The sequence below is a fragment of the Syngnathus scovelli genome, chromosome 13 (assembly GCF_024217435.2).
Source record: "Syngnathus scovelli strain Florida chromosome 13, RoL_Ssco_1.2, whole genome shotgun sequence".
Classification (NCBI taxonomy): domain Eukaryota; kingdom Metazoa; phylum Chordata; class Actinopteri; order Syngnathiformes; family Syngnathidae; genus Syngnathus; species Syngnathus scovelli.
The window spans coordinates 1579613-1600449 of NC_090859.1; the positions used below are offsets into that span (position 1 = coordinate 1579613).

The window sequence follows — 20837 nt, forward strand, 5'->3', positions numbered from 1 at the left end:
GCAAAGGCAACAGCAAAAGTCAGACTGATTTGCTGGTATGTCATTCCCCCTCATTTTTTACTTGGTCTGAGGAAATAGTCTAATATTTTGAGATAGGATATTTGAGTTTTCTTAAGCTATATGCCATATTCAGCAATATTAAAATAATAAAAGGCTTGCAATATTTCAGTTGATTTGTAATGACTCCAGAATGTATGACATTTTTGTTTTTTAATTGCATTAGAAAATAAAGAACTTTATCACAATATTCTAATTTTCTGAGACAGTCCTGTGTGATATAATAATCATCATCATGGGCGGTCACTCATGGTCGAGTATGACGGTCCTCCTTCCTGGTCCTTGTGGGTCTTCAGGTGGGTGAAGAGGCCGATTCTGGACCCGATAACTCTGGTGCAGTGTGGACAGGGGAATGTAGTGATGGTGGGTTTGGGTTGGGCCTGCTTGGTGGGGGCTCTGTTCTTTCTGCGTCTGCGTTTGTCTTGAGCAGCATGGTGGAGGTCAATGTTATATTGAGCGGCACCGTCACGGACAAGGTTTTCTTCCCAAGTTTTAAGGTTCATGTGGCACTTCTTCAGGTTTATCAATATATATACACTGCTAAAAAAAATTAAAGGAACACTTTGAAAACACATCAGATTTCAATGGTGAATTTTTTCTGGGGGGATATCTATACTGATATGGAGTTTAATGTCTCAGGAACAAAAGGATGCCACATCTTTTGATGGAAATATAAGTTTTCAGCCTACAGAGGGTTTTCAGCCTACAGACACCCCAAAAATCAAAGTGAAAAAATGATATGGCAGGCTCGTCCTTTTTGCCTAAATTCAGTTTCTGCAACTCAAAATTGTTTTCAATATCTTGTGTGGCCCCCACGAGCTTGTATGCATGCTTGACAACGCGGCATGCTCCTAATGAGACGACGGATGGTGTCTTGTGAGATGTCCTCCCAGATCTAAGGGTATCAGTGAGCTCCTGTAAAGTCTGAGGAGTAACCTGGCGGCATATGATTGACCGAAACATTATGTCCCAGAGGTGTTCTATCGGGTTTAGATCAGGTGATCATGAGGGCCATTGAATTGTGTCAATTCCTTCATCCTCCAGATACTATCTGCATACTCTTGCCACAACAGGCCGGGCATTGTTGTGGATCAGGAGGAACCCAGGACCTACTGCACCAGCGTAGGGTCTGACCATGGGTGCAATGATTTCATCCCGATACCTAATGGCAGTCAGACTGCCGTTCTCTAGCCTGTAGAGGTCTGTTCATCCCTCCATGGTATTGCCTCCCCAGACCATCACTGACCCACCACCAAACCGGTCATGCTGAATGATGTTGCAGGCAGCATAGCGCTCTCCTTAGCTTCTCCAGACCCTTTCACATCCATCACAGGTACACAGGGTAAACCTGCTCTCATCTGTGAAAAGCACAGGGCGCCAGTGGCGAACGTGCCATTTCTGGTGTTCTATGGCAAATGCCAATCAAGCTCCACGGTGCTGAGCAATGAGCACAGGAAACACTACAGGACTTCGTGCCCTGAGGCCACCCTCGTGAAGTCTGTTTCAGACTGTTTGGGCAGAGACATTCACACCAGTCGCCTGCTGGAGGTCATTCTGTAGGGCTCGGGCAGTGCTCAACTTGTTCCTCCTAGCACAAAGCAGCAGATATCGGTCCTGCTGATGGAATGAGGGCCATCTACGGCCCTGTCCAGCTCTCTTAGAGTAACTGCCTGTCTCCTGGAATCCCCTCCATGCTCTGGAGATTGTACTGGGAGACACATCAAATCCTCTTGCAACAGCACGCATGGATGTGCCATCCTGAAGGAGTTGGACAATCTGCGTAACTTCAGGAGGGTTAAGAAATCGCCTCATCTTCCTAGTCGTGATAATGACTCTAGCTAAAGACAACACTTGTGGAAAAACAGTTAAGAAAGATCAAGAGGGAGGAACTTGAAATGGCCTCCACCTGCAAAATCAGTCCTGTTTTGGGGCCCATCTCGTTTTTGCCCCTCTAGTGCACCTCTTGTTAATTCCATCAACACCGATGCAGCTGAAACTAATTAACAACCCCCTCTGTCACGTACCTGACCAAAACCTTATCACAAAAGTCTAATTGAATTCATGCCATATCCTGATTAAAAAAAACCTGTTCCTTTAATTTTTTTGAGCAATATATGTGTATATATATATATATATATATCACTCCTATATCACAGCCTTTCTGGTAAGGTCTATTCAGGGGTGCTGGAGAGGAGGGTCCGTCGGGAGGTCGAACCTCGGATTCAGGAGGAGCAGTGTGGCTTTCGTCCTGGCCGTGGAACAGTGGACCAGCTCTACACCCTCAGCAGGATCCTGGACGTTGCATGGGAGTTCGCTCAACCAGTCCACATGTGTTTTGTGGACTTGGAGAAGGCGTTCGACCGTGTCCCTCGGGAGGTTCTGTGGAGGGTGCTTCGGGAGTACGGGGTGCCGAGCCAACTGATAAGGGCGGTTCGGTCCCTGTATCATCGATGCCAGAGTTTGGTCCGCATTTCCGGCAGTAAGTCGGATTCGTTCCCAGTGAGGGTTGGATTCCGCCAAGGCTGCCCTTTGTCACCGATTCTGTTCATAATTATTATGGACAGAATTTCTAGGCGCAGCCGAGGCGTTGAGGGGGTCCGGTTTGGGGACCTCAGCATTGCGTCTCTGCTTTTTTGCAGACGACGTGGTGCTGTTGGCTTCTTCAGGCCGTGATCTCCAGTTCTCACTGGAGCGGTTCGCAGCCGAGTGTGAAGTGGTTGGGATGAGGGTCAGCACCTCCAAATCTAAGTCCATGGTCCTCGATCGGAAAAGGGTGGAATACCCTCTCCGGATCGGGGATGAGATCCTGCCCCAAGCGGAGGAGTTTAAGTATCATGGGGTCTTGTTCACGAGTGAGGGGAGGATGGATCGCAAGATCGACAGGCGGATAAGTGCAGCATCGGCAGTAATGCGGACTCTGTACCGGTCCGTCGTGGTAAAGAGAGAGCTGAGCCAAAAGGCAAAGCTCTCAGTTTACCGGTCGATTTACGCTCCTACCCTCACCTATGGTCACGAGCTATGGGTCGTGACCGAAAAAACGAGATCCCGGATACAAGCGGCCGAAATGAGTTTTCTCCGCAGGATAACCGTGCTTAGAGATAGGGTGAGAAGCTCGGTCATCCGGGAGAGACTCGGAGTAGAGTCGCTACTCCTCCACGTTGAGAGGAGCCAGATGAGGTGGCTCGGGCATCTCATCAGGCTCGGGCATCTCATCAGGATGCCTCCTGGATGCCTCCCTGGGGAGGTGTTCCGGGCATGTCCCACCGGTAGGAGACCCCGGGGACGACCCAGGACGCGCTGGAGAGACTATGTCTCTCAGCTGGCCTGGGAACGCCTTGGGATCCCCCGGGAAGAGCTGGATGAAGTGGCTGGGGAGAGGGAAGTCTGGGAGTCCCTCCTGAAGCTGCTGCCCCTGCGACCCGACCCCGGATAAGCGGAAGATGGATGGATGGAGTGATCTCAAAGTCAAAGTCAAAGTCTCCTTTATTGTCAATTCCTCCGCATGTCAAGACACACAAAGAGATCGAAATTACGTTTCTCACTATCCCAGGGTGACAAGACAGAGTTCACAACGCACATACAAGTAAACAACACAGGAAAAATAACACAAGAAGTCAACATCAATGAACAATAAGCGTGATAGCACGCTAGCCGCTCCCGATGCACAGCAGAGTCCGGTAAGATGACAGTCAACCAGGCCACTGTGAACACGAGCACACAGCAGGCACGCACTGTCCGGTTCGTGGATCCTATCAGGTGAACGCAACCCATCTTGTCGTCCCGCGAACGAACGTACGCCAGGAGAATGGAAGGCACGGCTGGGCGAGCTGGGTTGGCCGCAAGCCTGGCCCGACGTCTCCGCGCTGGCCCCTCTTCCGCTGCCTCGCAGACCCGCTGCCGACGCATCCCAACAATGCTCCAGGACAGAGCAGTCCGAGCTCACGACGCAGTCCAACCGGGGGAGGAAGAGCAGACCAGTCCGGCGTCGCTCCATGACGAAGCAGTCCGAGCGCCCTTAATCTCTCCGCACCAAAGTCCAGAACGCCATAAAACCCACTTCCACCGATGTTGAGCAGAACATGCCCGCCACACTAGTAGCACGACGTATCACACGAGACGAACACACACAAAACTGCCGGACAAACACTCAGTAAACACTCACAAAACACCGAACGGGACAGAGAGTGGACAGAGAGAATTTAAAATTGTTATTGATATCTTGGCTTTCTTCTTGCCAGATTTGTGCAGTGCGCGACTGATTGTTGTCCTATGGACAGACTCTCCCACCTCAGCTGTAGTTATCTGCAGTTCATCCAGAGTGATCATGGACCTCTTGGCTGCATCTCTGATCAGTCTTCTCCTTGTTTGAGATGATAGTTTGGAGGGACGGCCGGGTCTTGGTAGATTTGCATTTCAATATAATTGCTTGCACAGTGCTCCTTGAGATGTTTAAAGCTTGGGAAATCTTTTTGTATCCAAATCCAGCTTTAAACTTCTCCACAACCATATCTCGGACCTGCCTGGTGTGTTCCTTTGTCTTCATGGTTCTCTCTGCGCTTTAAACAGAACCCTGAGACTATCAAAGAGCAGGTGCATTTATACGAAGACTTGATTACACACAGGTGCATTATCTTTATCATCATCAGTCATTTAGGACAACATTGGATCATTCAAAGATCCTCACTGAACTTCTGGAGTGAGTTTGCTGCACTGAAAGTAAAGGGGCCGAATAATATTGCACGCCCCACTTTTCAGTTTTTTATTTGTTAAAAAAGTTTAAATTTCGTTCCACTTCACGATTGTGTGTGTGTGTGTGTGTGTGTGTGTGTGTGTGTGTGTGTGTGTGTGTGTGTGTGTGTGTGTGTGTGTGTGTGTGTGTGTGTGTGTGTGTGTGTGTGTGTGTGTGTGTGTGTGTGTGTGTGTGTGTGTGTGTGTGTGTGTGTGTGTGTGTGTAGTAAACAATAAAAACAAAATACAAGTGAATCAATGGGTGCTCAATCGCTAGTATGTGGGGGTCCACCGTAGAAGAGAAAACATGCCCCGCCCCCATTAGGTTGACTGTGTGACCTGAAAATGATGTAAAACTGATGTTTTCCGTTTTCTACTCTGTATCTTGAATGTTTAGGCTTTTCTCTTGAATGAAGATCTTGGTGACTCCCTGGATAGTGTAGAGGCACTGCTTAAGAAGCACGAAGACTTTGAAAAGTCTCTCAGTGCTCAAGAAGAGAAGATTACTGTAAGTTCACATATTTTTTTAAAAGGAAATATTCATAATAAAGTGTTCATTTACAGTATGCATACAGTATGATTTTTTCCCGTCCTTGCAGAGCACAGATCTATTTATCACTTTCAAAACTTGCTGGCCCACAATTTTTAAATCTTGCTGTGTAAACCAGGCTTTACTTATAAAGCTTTTGTGACACAAATCCTCGAAGTTTTCAGACACGCACTTGTTGATAATTATTTTAATTATTCTGTTTTACTCTCTTTCTACATCCTAAGGCTTTAGATGAATTTGCAACAAAACTTATCCAGAACAACCATTATGCTTGTGAAGATGTGGCTACCCGCAGAGATGCGGTGAGAACCATAGTTTCTTTCATCTTTTTTTTTTTTTTTTCCAAATAGTTAATATAACAACAATGATTTGACTTTGTCTGAATATTTTAGCTTCTCAGTCGTCGAAATGCCCTGCACGGGCGAGCTCAGTCTCGACGTTCCGCTTTGGAGGATTCTTTCCATCTACAACAATTTTTCAGGGATTCTGATGAGCTGAAGAGCTGGATCAATGAGAAGATGAAGACAGCTAGTGATGAAGCTTACAAGGTAACAACTGAAAGTTGACTTTGAAATTCAAGCAGGAAGCGTTGTTAATGGTGACTAATGGTGAGAATAGAAAAAGGATGTACAGCTAAAACAAGTTTACATATACTATAAAAAAAAAAACTTTTTTCTTGACTGTTTAACATGTAATCAGACTAAACCTTTTCTGTTTTAGGTCAGAGTGGGTATATAAGACATACTGATCACATGAGCACAACTCAATAGGCTTCTAGAAAAGGCTGCCACTCACAATGGCGCCACAAAAGAAAACCAATAAGTGCAACAAGTCATCAAAGGCAAAGTAACAGATAATACGCTGTAATAACAAAGGGAAAAAAACTATGCAGATCAGCTGGTGAGAGGCCTAAATAATGTAAATGCTGTAAATGATCCCGAGGTCTGCCACACAATACCCAGAAGAACACAGCAAAGCACACAAAAAAGCCTCCGCAGTGTGAACCGGCGTAAAGGCAGTTCAGCAGGCGATTCGCAGATAACGGTGCGAGCCAATAGATCGTGGTTTAAAATTGTCAAAACATCACAAAACAGGCAATTGTGTGAGCAGGGTTCTGGGCAGACGTAGATAGTGTGCGTTGTCACCACGGGGCAGGCATGGCGAAGGTCGCCCACATTCAGGTTCCGACGAGCACGAGGGAGCAGATGTTGGCCACATGCAGGTTCCGACGAGCACGAGGGAGCGGATGTCTCACGGGTCGCTGCTGCGAGGCCAAGGCGTGGGAGCCGGACCCGGTCAGCACAGGCTGGATGACCAGGACGGCTGTCACGGAGTTATGCTGGTCCTGACCGATGCGTGCAGCCATCCAGGTTGCGGCCGATCTGCACACGGCGAGGTGCGGTAGAAGGCACCGGCATCACTGAATGAACAGCGGGATGGCCCCGACCGTGGCCACACATCTTGGCAGGCCAACGCCACATCACAGACAGAAAGAAAACGGAGGAAAGAACAAAAATAGGAGAAAAAAAACTATAGGGCGCTGCCACTCACGACGTCATTAAAAAAAAAAAATCTGCAGGCTGTAGCTCCCAAGTCCCTGCTCCAACTGACCTCAAGTTTGAGATTTTGTGTGGCACCAACACTATACACAATTTGAGCAAGTTTCATTAAAAAAAAAAAACAGCTTGAACAAAATGTGGTGGTGATGGAATGAAAAGACCACAAAAAGAAATCGTTTTGAAAACTTTAGTCTGATTTCATATCTGAGTGAAGAAATGCATTTTTGTCTGGTGTTTGAAAACTTGTGGTTTCAACTGTGTACTGGCATCTGTCGCCATGGTTTTGTCTGACAGGATCCCTCAAACCTACAAGGCAAGGTGCAGAAACACCAGGCTTTTGAAGCAGAGCTATCAGCTAACCAGAGCCGCATTGATGCTTTGCAAAAGTCTGGCCAAGCATTGCTTGATGGGAAACATTACGCATCCTCTGAGGTGGCCTGTCGTATGGAAGAGGTCAGCTCTCAGTGGAAGAAACTGCTGGAAGCCACCGAGCTGAAAGGTGTCACCTGAAAACCTCTCAGTGCTAAGAAGTGCAACAACCAATAAACTAGTATTGTATCAATGATAATTTTTTTGTGTCTTAGGTATCAAGCTCCGCGAGGCCAACCAACAACAGCAGTTTAACAGGAATGTAGAGGACATTGAGCTGTGGCTGTATGAGGTTGAGGGTCACTTGACCTCAGAGGACTATGGGAAAGACCTTACCAGTGTTCAGAACCTACAGAAGAAGCATGCACTTTTAGAGGCGGATGTAACTGCACACCAGGTATGTAGTAATCACTAGATCACTGTCATATGGGTATTTCATGCTACGTCTTATGTTGTTTAACAGTAAGCATTCATACAGACTGATAATTTCTCAGGATCGAATTGATGGAATAATAATCCAGGCTCGACAGTTTCAAGAGGCTGGACACTTTGATGCTGACAACATCCAGAAGAAACAGGATGCTGTAGTCATTCGTTACCAATCCCTCCGTGAGCCAATGGCTGCACGCAAACAGAAATTGGCAGATTCTCTTCGTCTCCAACAACTTTTTAGAGATGTTGAAGATGAGGAGACTTGGATACGTGAGAAAGAGCCCATTGCTGCCTCTTCAAACCGAGGTAAAACTACTCAGCTATTGCATTTTATCACTCAAAATAAACAAAATGGCAATTGCAATAGGGATTTTGATTAAAACCCTACTGACTTTACATTAGGGATGCATGGAATGAAAATTTTGGGCCAAAAAAGTTCAATTAAAGCCATAGTTTTTCCAATGGGGAAAATTGTGATCTCTTCCTTTCGTGACATATTCAGGCTGATTGTTAAATCAAGCAGACTCCACCCAAAAAGTGGATGTCAGTAAGTTCTTCTTTCCGTGTCTTTGAAGTGCTAGTCAGATGACAGTTTCCCATGTCTTTACACTGTCTTTTGCGTTGTCATTGAATTCAGCGAGCTCTTTTGAGCTGCAGGGGTTGGGCAGTGCTGCATGGTATGGTCGGTCCTCTTCTCCACATTCACAGAGGGTTGGGCTGGTTTTGTAGCCCCATCTGGCCATAGCAGCTTTTGATCTTCCTGTTCCTGTTCTCAGGCGGTTGAGTGTCTTCCGCCGGACCCATGGTGCTTTTGAGCCGGGTGGGAGATCTTCGGAAGGGGGGATTCCCATGTCAATAGGAGGGGGGTCATTCTCAAGTTTTGTTGTCCATAGCTGGAGTCTTGTTTCTTCCTGAGATGTTGTGAGGGGCTGGACATGGCTGAGGAAGCTTCTCCTTGACTTCAGTCGTTGGGCCGGGTGTTCGCGTCCATGAAGGATGTGGCGTTCATCGCTGGAAGCTTTAGTCCTCACTACTCGGCTAGTGACCTCCCTTCTCACATCTGGAGGAGCAGTCCTCCTCCAGATGTGAGAAGGGAGGCTGATTGTTAAATCAAGCAGACTCCACCCAAAAAGTGGGTGTCATTAAGTGTACTGCCCTTTTGTTCCAAAATACCATTAAGTCTTTTCTAAGTCTTTTTTTCAGGGGGGAATTGTAGCACTGGCATCATTTAATATAGTTCAGTCATATACAGTAGGGCAAAAACGTATTTAGTCAGCCACCAACTGTGCAAGTTCTCCCATTTAAAAGATGAGATGCCTGTAATTCTCATCATAGGTACACAAAATGAAAAAAAAAAACAGAAAATCACATTGTCTGATTTTTTTAAAAATAAAATTAAAAAAAATTGCAAATTATGGTGGAAAATAAGTATTTGGTCAATAACAAAAGCTCATATCAACACTTTGTTATATACCCTTTGTTGGCAATGACAGAGGTCAAACGTTTTCTGTAAGTGTTCACATTGTTTTCACACACTGTTGCTGGTATTTTGGCCCATTCCTCCATGCAGGTCTCCTCTAGAGCAGTGATGTTTTGGGGCTGTCGCTGGGCAACACGGACTTTCAACTCCCTCCAAAGATTTTCTATGGGGTTGAGATCTGGAGACTGGCTAGGCCACTCCAAGACCTTGAAATGCTTCTTACGAAGTCTCTCCTTTGTTGCTCGGGCGATGTGCTTGGGATCATTGTCATGCTGAAAGACCCAGCCACGTTTAATCTTCAATGCCTTTGCTGATGGGAGGTTTCTACTCAAAATCTCACGATACATGGCCCATGTGAGGATTTTGACCCTACGGGGTGAGATCTTGCGTGGCGCCCTAGATCAAGGGAGATAATCAGTGGTCTTGTATGTCTTACATTTTCTAACAATTGTTCCCACAGTTGATTTCTTCACTCCAAGCTGCTTACCTATTGCGGATTCAGTCTTTCCAACCCGGTGCAGGTCGACAATTTTGTTTCTGGTGTCTTTTGACAGCTCTTTGGTCTTGACCATTGTGGAGTTTGGAGTGTGACTGAGGTTTTGGACAGGTGTCTTTTATACTGACTACGAGTTCAAACAGGTGCCACTAATACCGGTAACAAGTGAAGGACAGAGGAGCCTCTAAAAGGAGATGTTACAGGTCTGTGAGCACCAGAAATCTTGCTTGCTTTGCTTGACTTCAGCTCTGCCTTCAACACCATTGTGCCGCAGCGACTCATCTGCAAACTCGACGAGCTGGGCCTCAGTACCTCCCTCTGCAACTGGATACTGGACTTCCTCTGTCAGAGGCCTCAGGTGGTGCGTGTTGGCGACAAAATCTCCGCCAGCATCACGCTGAGCACAGGAGCCCCCCAGGGCTGCGTGCTCAGTCCATTGCTCTTCATCCTGCTGACGCATGACTGCACTGCGACCTACAGCGACAACCGTATAGTGAAGTTTGCTGACGACACGACTCTGGTGGGTCTCATCACGAAGGGCGACGAGACTCGGTACAGGTCGGAAGTTGACCTTCTGACCACGTGGTGCAGGGACAACAACCTCCTGCTGAATGTCAATAAGACCAAGGAAATGATTGTTGACTTCCGGAAGGGTCACACAACACACCTGCCGCTGATCATCGACCGTGCTGTGGTGGAGAGGGTGAGCTGCACCAAGTTCTTGGGGGTGCACATCAGTGAGGACCTCTCCTGGTCCGAAAACACCTCGTCACTGGCAAAGAAAGCTCAGCGCCGCTTGTACTTCCTGCGGAAGCTCAGGCGTGCATGTGCTCCTCAGGCAGTCCTGTCTACATTTTACCGTGGCACCATTGAGAGCGTCCTCACCAGTTGCATCGCTGTCTGGGGTGGTAACTGCACTGAACAGAACTTGAAGGCCCTGCAGCGCATAGTGAATACGGCTGGTAAGATTATTGGTGCTTCGCTACCCTCCCTGAAGGACATTTACACCTCCCATGTCGCCCGCAAGGCAACCTCGATTGCCAGAGATGTGAGTCACCCGGCTCACTCTTTGTTTGACCTTCTGCCCTCTGGGAAGAGGTACAGGAGCCTGCGCTCCCGCACCACCAGACTCGCCAACAGCTTCTTTCTCCAGGCTGTTAGGGCCCTGAACTCGCTACCCCCTTCTGCGTAGCGTGCGGCACTGTTGCGCTATTTTCGGGAATGTCTGCTGTACGCGCACTTGCTCCTTTTTTTTTTTTTTTCTGCTCCTCCTATTTATTTATTTATTCATTATTTATTCAGCACGCTTTTGTTATACTTGTTTACTTGTTTGTCTGTTGTGAGCCATGTCTTGTCACCGTGGGATAGGGGGGAACGAAATTTCGGTTTCTTTGTGTGTCTTTGGCATGTGGAGAAATTGACAATAAAGCTGACTTTGACTTTGACTTTGACTTTGACTTTTGTTTGTAGGTGACCAAATACTTATTTTACAGAGGAATTTACCAATTAATTTATAAAAAATCCTACAATGCGATTTCCTGGATTCTTTCCCCCATTCTGGCTTTAATACTTGAAGTGCACCTATGATGAAAATTACAGGCATCTCTCATCTTGTGAGTGGGAGAACTTCCACAATTGGTGGCTGGCTAAACACCACCCCCGTAAGTGCCAATGTTGGGCCCTCACGTTAACAAAAACAGTGATGGATGTTAGTGCTATTTCCTTTCATGAAAACAGGTGGAACACACGTGCCTTTGTTTTGTGCAGAAATTCACTGTTGCACTTTTCCAACCCACTATACATTAGTGGCATCTTCAATACAGGAAACTCAGTTTCTGTAGCACTTACAGACGTCACAAAAGTATAATCAACGTCTGATTGAGGTTTTTTTTCCCAGGCAAAGATTTAATTGGTGTCCAGAACCTACTGAAGAAACACCAGGCTCTCCAGGCCGAGATCACTGGTCATGAGCCTCGTATAAAAGCGGTTACCTTGAAAGGAGAGGCCATGGTGGAAGAAGGTACTCATGTTCAGGTTTTGTTAAGTATTGTAGATTGTGTGATTTAAAGTCCTCTTCATCTATATTCATGTTGGTACTTAGGACACTTTGCAGGTGAAGAAGTGAAAGTTAAACTCTCTGAGCTGCATGGACGCTGGGACATTCTGAAGGGTAAAGCCTCTCAGAGAAGACAGGATCTTGAGGACTCTCTACAGGCCCAACAATACTTTGCTGATGCCAATGAAGCAGAGTCTTGGATGTGGGAGAAAGAACCCATTGTGGGAAGTACAGACTATGGCAAAGATGAAGACTCCGCTGAGGTTTGTAAATGCAGTTGGGTGGGGGTAGGATCGTCGTAATTATGTTATTCACTTTGGTGGTTCTTTATATATTCTTAATTTTTAAACTGTCTTTACAGGCTCTTTTAAAAAAACACGAGGCCCTGATGTCTGACTTGAGTGCTTACGGAAGTAGCATCAAAGCACTAAATGAACAGGCAACATCTTGCAGGGTAAAAATACAGTAACGCCTAGTCTGCACAAGTGCAGTGATGTATGCGTGTCCTGAAGTAGTGTTGGTTAGGAAGTATCATTATGGATGACTTTGATATTTTGTTTTATATTCAGTCCAAATGTGTTTTGTGACATTTGAATGAGTAGCAGCAAGTGGCACCGACTGATGATGAGACTGGGAAGGAACTTGTCCTGGCCCTATATGATTACCAGGAGAAGAGCCCACGTGAAGTAACCATGAAGAAAGGTGATATTCTCACCCTTCTAAACAGCACCAATAAGGTAAATATAAGATATATTAACTAGAATGACAGAATAACAATTGGCTAAAAACTAATGCTGCAGCAGCTATAAAGCCCTGGTCATGTTGTGGTACTGGTACATTCCGGTACTGTCACATTGAAATTGGAGTTTTTTTTTTTTTTAAATAACCACAATAAATCTCTAAGATGGGAGTTTTTTTTTTTTTTTGTCAGGCCCGATATGTGTGCAAAGTGGGGCTAAACAATTTTAGGAAAAGATTGAATTGCAATTGTAATGACAGATTTGGGGATTTTGTTTGAATTCTCAATTTTCTTTCTCATCACGTTTCAGTGCAATATTCAGTATGTAGAGTAACATTACATTCGACCTCATAAACATTACTCTAATGAACCACAGTCACTATAGATGTTGTGTGTGGGAGGCAGTCATTTTAAATGTTTTTTAAAATGGTCCAAAACCTATTGTGGCTTACTGAAATAGTGTAATAGTGTGTGTATTTAAAAATACAATAGCAGAAACTGTCCAAAAACTGACAAGCTCAATGATGCAAGAATTATGAAGTCCCTTTAAAATAAGGGGGTTGGTCCTATATTAAAATGCAATTCACGTATAATGATGTTTTTGATTGAAATAGGTTTTGATTTCAGTAAATATTACCCATTTATGCTTCTAGTTCAACAAAAGACTTTTTTTTTTTTTTTTTCATGATAATCAAATGTTTCGAAACTGTGCGTCAGTTTTTATGTACCGTGCTTTCCGCACCGTAAGGCACACTTGAAAGCCTTTAATTTTCTCAAAAACCGAAAGTGTGCCTTTTAATAAGGTGCGCCTTTTGTGTGGACAAGGCACAATTAGAGGTTTCCGGAAAACCGGGATCATTACAGAAGAGCAAAAATGAGACAATGACGAGAGGAAACTTGGCATTTTTAATGATGAACTTGCCCAACTGTTTAATTCGGATGCAGAATATGAGGACCTGGATGTATTTGCGTATAGCGTGAGGAGGACACTTGCTGCTATCAACACCCGTAAGGCAGCAGGCCCAGACAACATCCCAGGTCGAGCGCTGAAGGACTGCGCTGAGGAGCTTAAGGGTGACTTCACAGACATCTTTAACACTTTCCTGCAGCAAGCCATCGTCCCATCATGTTTCAAGGCTGCCAGCATCATACCTGTGCCGAAGAAAACTGCCCCATCCTGCTTCAATGACTACTGTCCCGTGGCACTGACACCCATCATCATGAAGTGCTTTGAGCGCCTTGTCATGACACACATCAGATCCATTCTCCCCTCCACCCTTGACCCCTTCCAGTTTGTATACCGAGCCAAACGGTCCTCTGATGATGCAATCTGCTCTGCCCTCCACTCAGCCCTCACCCACCTGGAAAAAAGGGACTCGAATGTGAGATTGCTGTTTGTGGACTTCAGTTCTGCTTTCAACACCATTGTACCACAACGACTCATCTGCAAACTCGACAAACTGGGACTCAGTACCTACCTCTGCAACTGACTACTGGACTTACTCTGTCAGAGGCCTCATTTAGTACGTGTTGGCGACAATATCTCAAGCAGCACGCTGAGCACGGGGGCCCCCAAGGCTGCGTGCTCAGTCCGCTGCTCTTCACCCTGCTGACGCATGACTGCACTGCAACCTACAGCAACAACCGCATAGTGAAATTTGCTGACAACACGACTGGTGGGTCTCATCACCAAGGGTGACGAGACTCAATACAGGTTGGAGGTCGACCTTCTGACCACGTGGTGCAGGGACAACAACCTCCTGCTGAACGTCAGCAAGACCGAGGAGATTGTTGTTGACTTCCGGAAGGGTCACAACCAACACCTGCCACTGACCATTGACGGTGCTGTGGTGGAGAGAGTGAGCAGCACCAGATTCCTTGGGGTGCACATCAGTGAAGACCTCTCCCGGACCACCAACACTGCATCACTGGTGAAGAAAGCTCAGCGCCGCCTGTACTTCCTGCGGAAACTCAGGCGAGCAAGTGCTCCACCAGCCATCATGACCACATTCTACCGAGGCACCATTTAGAGCGTCCTCTCCAGCTGTGTCGCTGTGTGGGGTGGAAGCTGCACTGAATACAACAGGAAGGCCCTGCAGCGCATAGTGAACACAGCTGGAAGGATTATTGGTGCTTCACTCCCCTCCCTGAAGGACATTTACACCTCCCATCTCACCCGCAAGGCGACCACGATTGTGAGTGATGTCAGTCACCCCGCTCGCACTTTGTTTGATCTTCTGCCCTCTAGGAAGAGGTACAGGAGCCTGCGCTCCCGCACCGCCAGACTCACTAACAGCTTCATTCTCCAGGCTGTTAGGATCCTGAACTCTCTTCCTCCTTCTGCGGAGCGTCCTGTACTTAATTTTTATAGTCTTTGGTATGACCCGGCCGGGGTTTGAACCCACAACCTTCCAGTCTCAGGGCAGACATTCTACCACTAGACCACTGTGCTATTATACTGACTGTCTGCTGTATGCACAATTGGACCATTTCCACCAAGTTGCTCTTATTTATTCATTGCTCTTATTTATTCATTGTATGTGCCTTCTTGTATGTTTAAGATCAGGGGATGCCTGTGAATATTTGTCATTTTTTACACGTCCTGAGTGTTGTTAGTCACCTAAATGTTGAACAGAGGCTGTGATGTACCGAAGTCAAATTCCTTGTTTGGCACGCCCAAACATGGCGAATAAAAATTCTTGAATCTTCTTATTTTTACTTTATGTATTGTTTACTTGAATGTGCAATATGTCTTGTCACCGTGGGATAGTAGGAAACGCAATTTCGATCTCTTTGTATGTCTTGACACGTGAAGAAATTGACAATAAAGCAGACTTTGACTTTGTATGACAGGGGTGTCCAAACTTTTTGCAAGGAGGGCCAGATTTGATAAAGTGAAGGGGCCCGGGCGGCAATAGTTTTTTCGGACATTTTTTAACTGCAAGAATTTCATGCAAATACACACTGTTATGAAACAAATTTCATTGTCACAATTGTCTTTATTTGTCAAATGACAAACTATCCAAATATAAGCCACTCAGGCAGATGTGAGCAACTCTAAAAACACAAATTCTACCTTTCATTCATATCTGAAGAGTCAGATAAGATTGAACAAACTGTATGAAATACCTTAAATTTACATGAGTTTAAAATTATTTTGCCTCATGAACATTTTAAACAAGAGTTCTAAGTAATGCAAAGTTGTCTATTAAAACTTAAAACAAGTGAATTTTGCTCTTGTCATTTACAATATCTTTCAGAAAGTAATATTTTGTGTCACGTCTACAGGTTCATAACATTAACAGTATTAACATGACCACTTCATAATTAATATTAAGTAATATTTACTTTTGACAACCGTCTCTTTACAAATTAGACAAACACAATTTCCTTGATTTTCAGTGAAGTATTGTAATTCACATCTCTTTCGAAAGCGACGGCCCTCAATGTCAACTTTCCTCATTTTCTTTGCAGCCACCATGGCAGAAATGAGCGGAAAGGGGTTCGCAGCACAGATACAGACTGATATTATTAAAGTGGTGCTGCCACCTTTTGGTAAAAGGAGGAATTTTAGTTTCAAGTTTCATGATTTTTTTATTCAGTTTAACAGTGCAGGCGGGCCATAAATAATACATTATAATATACATAGACCGAAGCTGCGGGCCGTATAAAATCTGACCGGGGGCCGGATTTGGCCCGCAGGCTGGACTTTGGACACACCTGGCGTATGACTATCGATTAACAATGATGTGAGTACAGTACATGGTTAAATAGTAAAATAAAGTAAAACTGAACTCGTACAACTGAACTCAATTTGTCTTGTTTTTTTACTGTAAGTCATGACATGCATGCGCCCTATAATGCGGTGCACCCTATGTGTAAATTAAATACAGAATAGCCCCCGAAATTGAGTCTGCACCTTAACCCAAAGGGCCTCATGGTGCAGAAAATATGGTAGGAAAAAAACAGATGTAATTGGGAGGTCTGTTCAGTAACCTTGAACTTATACCATCATTGTTGATGACTTGAAAATTATGATTACATTTGTATTGATTATTTAGGCAAATCAGAGTAAAATATATATACCATTATCATTTGAAATACGATGTAAACCAGGGGTCACCAACCTTTCTCAAACCGAGAGCTACTTCCTGGGTACTGATTAAGGCAAAGGGCTACCAGTTTGACACACGCTTCTGAAATAGCCAATTTGCTCAATTTGGCTTTAACTATGTGTTATTATTGTCATTTCCAGTTCACATGTAAGTGTGATTTTAACAAGAATAGCAAAACTACAGTCAAACCTTGGTTTTTGACCACAATCTGTTCCAGAAGGCGGTTCGAGAAGCGAATCGGTCGAATTCCATTCTATTTTTCCCATTACAAATAATGGAAAATCTTTTAATCCGTTTCAAGACACACACAAAAAAATAAAAACGCCTTTTTTAAGCATTTTTTCATTTGCGCATATTTGTCCGATCAAGCAACTGCAGCGCACCACCGAACGCGCAACTGCACCGCACTGGTCGCATTATTGTGACAGAACCGTCGCTGAAATTTAGAAAACATTTCTAAAGTTCTGATGTACTTTCCAAAATTTAAGTGGACCTCAGTGCGCAGGGAGCTTAATTTGGTCCGATTGCGCAACTGCAGCGCGCCGGGCGCTCACTGTCGCATTGCTTTAAGAGCGTCTTTGTGTTTTAGGATGGCTTTACATCCTTTACTGCTCCCACTTGCTTTCTTTGGAGGCATGATTAGGGGTTAATACACTCCTCAAATTAACGAAAATACAATAACAACGGAGTCAGTCGGCATCCGGGCCGCGCCGTCGGGTTTTCTCGGGTCCTCCCGGCTCATCTCGCGAGGTTCGACCTCCGAATTTTGTTCGACAACCGAAGCAAAAAAATCTTGAATTTTTTTGTTCAAATTCCGATTTGTTCGAGAACCAGGGCGTTCGAAAACCGAGGTTTGACTGTAAAATAAATAGATGCAGCTCACTGACAAGTGCCGCTATTTGAGCTAATTTTAGAACAGTCCTGCGGGCGACTCATGCGGTCCTCACGGGCGACCTGGTGCCCGCGGGCACCGTGTTGGTGACCCCTGATGTAAACCCTTGCGACTCAAGCTTGTCAGTGTTTAATAAATACATGCATTTATTTTTTGTCCCATAGGACTGGTGGAAAGTAGAGGTGAATGACCGCCAGGGATTTGTTCCAGCTGCCTATGTGAAGAAGCTGGATCCCAATCAGTCCTCTTCTCGAGAAAACCTGGATGAACATGGAAGCATTGGACTTCGCCAAGAACAAATTGAGAATCAGTAAGACCAAATATAGTAACATATAGATGCCTTTTCCGTTTTAGTACTTTGTCACACCTGATGTCCTTTTCTGTCTCTAACAACATAATCTTTGTACTGGTATTGCTCAGACTAATCACCAAAGAAGCCTGCAGCGTGTCTATGCGCATGAAACAGGTTGAAGAGCTGTGAGTAGGAACGAATTGAATGGTCACACCCTCTGTGTTCAGTGTTACATTTTTATCATACCTGTTAGAGATGGGCATTCAACCATTTTTTTTTTAGCAGTGATCTTAAATTAATGACCAGCACAACAACTGGTTAAATTGTTAGTTGTGTTGCTCAATGGACCACCGTGACTTGAATCAGCGAGGTGTTGTTGAGCCCAAATGGGTGTAAATTTGCATTCGGGGCGGGCAGGGGAACTGGCCTCGTACATATTTCCCGGAATATGAGTAAAAATTTTACTAAATTGTAATTGCAAAACACTTGTATAGCAGTTCATTTACACCGTTTGTTGCCCAAAACCTTTTTAAAAAGCCAGACATTTAATGATTTGAAAATTTATTATTTTAAAAATGTATTAATATAATCAGTAGACAAATTACTGCTGTTAATCTCACATTGCATGCTGATCAACTGTAGAATCTGGGTTGGGTATTATTGCACAGGTTGGTGTTGCAAAATAGAGATAAATGAGGAACAAAGAGGAAGGCAAAGAACAAGAACATGCAACAATGCAACAACTTGTTTGTATTGTCCTCGCTACATTAGAAGGAAGCAGGATTTCCTGAGCCTGCAAAATTATAAATCGTTATCTGATATGCCACGCCCAATCCAACGAGGGAATGTATTGACTCAATTGTGCACACCACTTTGTGTGTGTGCGCGCGCACCGGTGACGTGCGATGAGGTTCATGACTAGGGAGGCACTGACGTCACCCCCCCGGGTAAAATTTGTCCGACACCTAACCGTGTCACAAAAAAGGTTGGGGAACCCTGCTCTAGAGTGGCTTCTTCAATATTTAATTTGAACTATTTTATTTAAAATCTCATATCAGCACCCTTCACACATAAAAACACTCAATAAAGCACATGGAATCAAAAACTTGTTTCCGATCGTGTGTACCACTCTGTTTGAAAAGACATGCTCCGAAGTCCCCTTGCCCGAATCAAACCTTTTAACTCCGCTCTTCCTTTACTGATGACTCCTCCGAGCGAATCGTCTTCGGTTTTAAAATAACTATAAAAATTCAGCGATTTTGGTTCAAAATGATACAAAACTACTGAAATTTAAAGGAGAATGACTTTATAGTAAAAACAATTGAATTAGTTTTTCCCTTTTTCATGATGGCAGAGAGGCGTGGCCTCCCTTGCCTCATCTGACCGCACGTCCCTGGTGTGCGTGTGTGCGTGCGTGCGTGTGTGTGTGTGTGTGTGTGTGTGTGTGTGTGTGTGTGTGTGTGTGTGTGTGTGTGTGTGTGTGTGTGTGTGTGTGTGTGTGTGTGTGTGTGTGTGTGTGTGTGTGTGTGTGTGTGTGTGTGTGTGTGTGTGTGTGTGTGTGCGTGCATGCACGCGTGCGTGTCCCAGGGCTACCTGCTGTACATATATTACTAATTTGATGAATGTCCCAGCCCTACCTGAGTATCTTAGCTTAGATACGCTTGAATTGTATTGCAGTAAACAGCAAATTGTAAATTGGATTTACAGTAAACTAAGTGAATTGCCCATCTCTAAGACTTAAACAGCCCATTCTGTAATCATTATTTGGTTGTTGTTGGTCTTGTGCCGTACATTTTATTTCCCTCAGTTTGGTTACTAAGCAAAGTACAGTGGTGCCTTGGTTTTCGAACGTCCCGGTTCTCGAACAAATCGGTATTCGAACAAAAAATTTGAGATTTTTTTTTGCTTCGGATGTCGGACGAAATTCGGTTGTCGAACCTCGCGAGATGAACCGAGAGGACCCGCATGCCAACTGACTCCGTTCGTTATTACGTTCCCATTACTCTGAGGATTGCATCAACTCTAATCATGCCTCCAAAGGAAGCAAGTGGGAGCAGTAAAGCCATCCTAAAACACAAAGACGCTCCAAAAGCAATGCGACACTGAGCGCCCGGCGCGCTGCGGTTGCGCGATCGGACCAAATTAAGCTCCCTGCGCACTGAGGTCCACTTAAATTTTGGAAAGTCCATTAGGACTTTAAAAATATTTTCTAAATTTTAGCGACCGCTCTGTCACAATATGCGACCAGCACGGTGCAGTTGCGTGGTCAGCGGCGGGCTACGGTTGCGCGTTCGGCGGTGCGCTGCAGTTGCGCGATCGGACAAAATTAAGCTCCTTGCGCACTGATGTCCACTTAAATTTTGGAAAGTACATCAGGACTTTAAAAATATTTTCTAAATTTCAGCGACGGCTCTGTCACAATAATGCGACCAGTGCGGTGCAGTTGCGCAGTCAACGACGCCGGTTGGACGTTCGGCGGTGCGCTGCAGTTGCGCGATCGAACAAAAATGCACAAATGAAATTTTTTTTTCCCATTATTTGTAATGAGAAAACATGACTCGGAATTCGAACGATTCACTTGTCGGACAGCCTTCTGGAACGGATCGTGGTCGAAAACCGAGGCTCCACTGTATACATTACTGCAGACTTCTTTCTGCAAATGGTTTTGAATCTTATTTAGACATCCAGAAATATTTGAATTTTCCTTTCTGCCCGTCCTCTACATCAACCTGGTAAAGATTAGGGCTACACTTTGGAATATTTTTAGAATAGGTTATTCTGGTCAAAGTTAGTGCTGACACTTTGGAACATTTTCAGAATAGATTATTCTGTCGATTGTTTTATCAATTAAAACTCAGTTTTTAGTCTGAGATTGTAAAATCTGTACGTGTAACCAGTATAACTCGACAAAAACTGATGACATAGTCTAGTTTTAGAAGAATTTTAATTTTTTGACTCTTCAATTCTATTTCAGCCAAATCTTGTACCGTAAATTCTGGACTATAAACCGCACCAGCTAGAATCAGGGGAAAGCCCCGTTTTGGTCATCTATAAAACGCACTGGACTATAAG

At 44.8% G+C, this 20837-nt stretch overlaps 1 protein-coding gene across 8 annotated transcripts in view; it reads left to right on the top strand.

Annotated features, from left to right (window-relative positions):
* Window positions 1–20837, top strand: part of sptan1 (spectrin alpha, non-erythrocytic 1) — a 100649-nt gene that overhangs the window by 29801 nt on the left and 50011 nt on the right. For 5 of the 8 annotated variants that reach the window (XM_049738608.2, XM_049738610.2, XM_049738605.2 and 2 more), the window contains exons 11-22: window positions 5183–5293; window positions 5560–5637; window positions 5728–5883; window positions 7189–7393; window positions 7479–7660; window positions 7758–8001; window positions 11569–11691; window positions 11773–11990; window positions 12089–12181; window positions 12330–12464; window positions 17638–17783; window positions 17894–17950. In XM_049738608.2, coding sequence (XP_049594565.1) covers window positions 5183–5293; window positions 5560–5637; window positions 5728–5883; window positions 7189–7393; window positions 7479–7660; window positions 7758–8001; window positions 11569–11691; window positions 11773–11990; window positions 12089–12181; window positions 12330–12464; window positions 17638–17783; window positions 17894–17950 — 1748 coding nt within the window. The remainder of the gene's footprint in view (window positions 1–5182; window positions 5294–5559; window positions 5638–5727; window positions 5884–7188; window positions 7394–7478; window positions 7661–7757; window positions 8002–11568; window positions 11692–11772; window positions 11991–12088; window positions 12182–12329; window positions 12465–17637; window positions 17784–17893; window positions 17951–20837) is intronic. The other 3 variants (XM_049738611.2, XM_049738613.2, XM_049738614.2) reach the window with 1 other exon arrangement.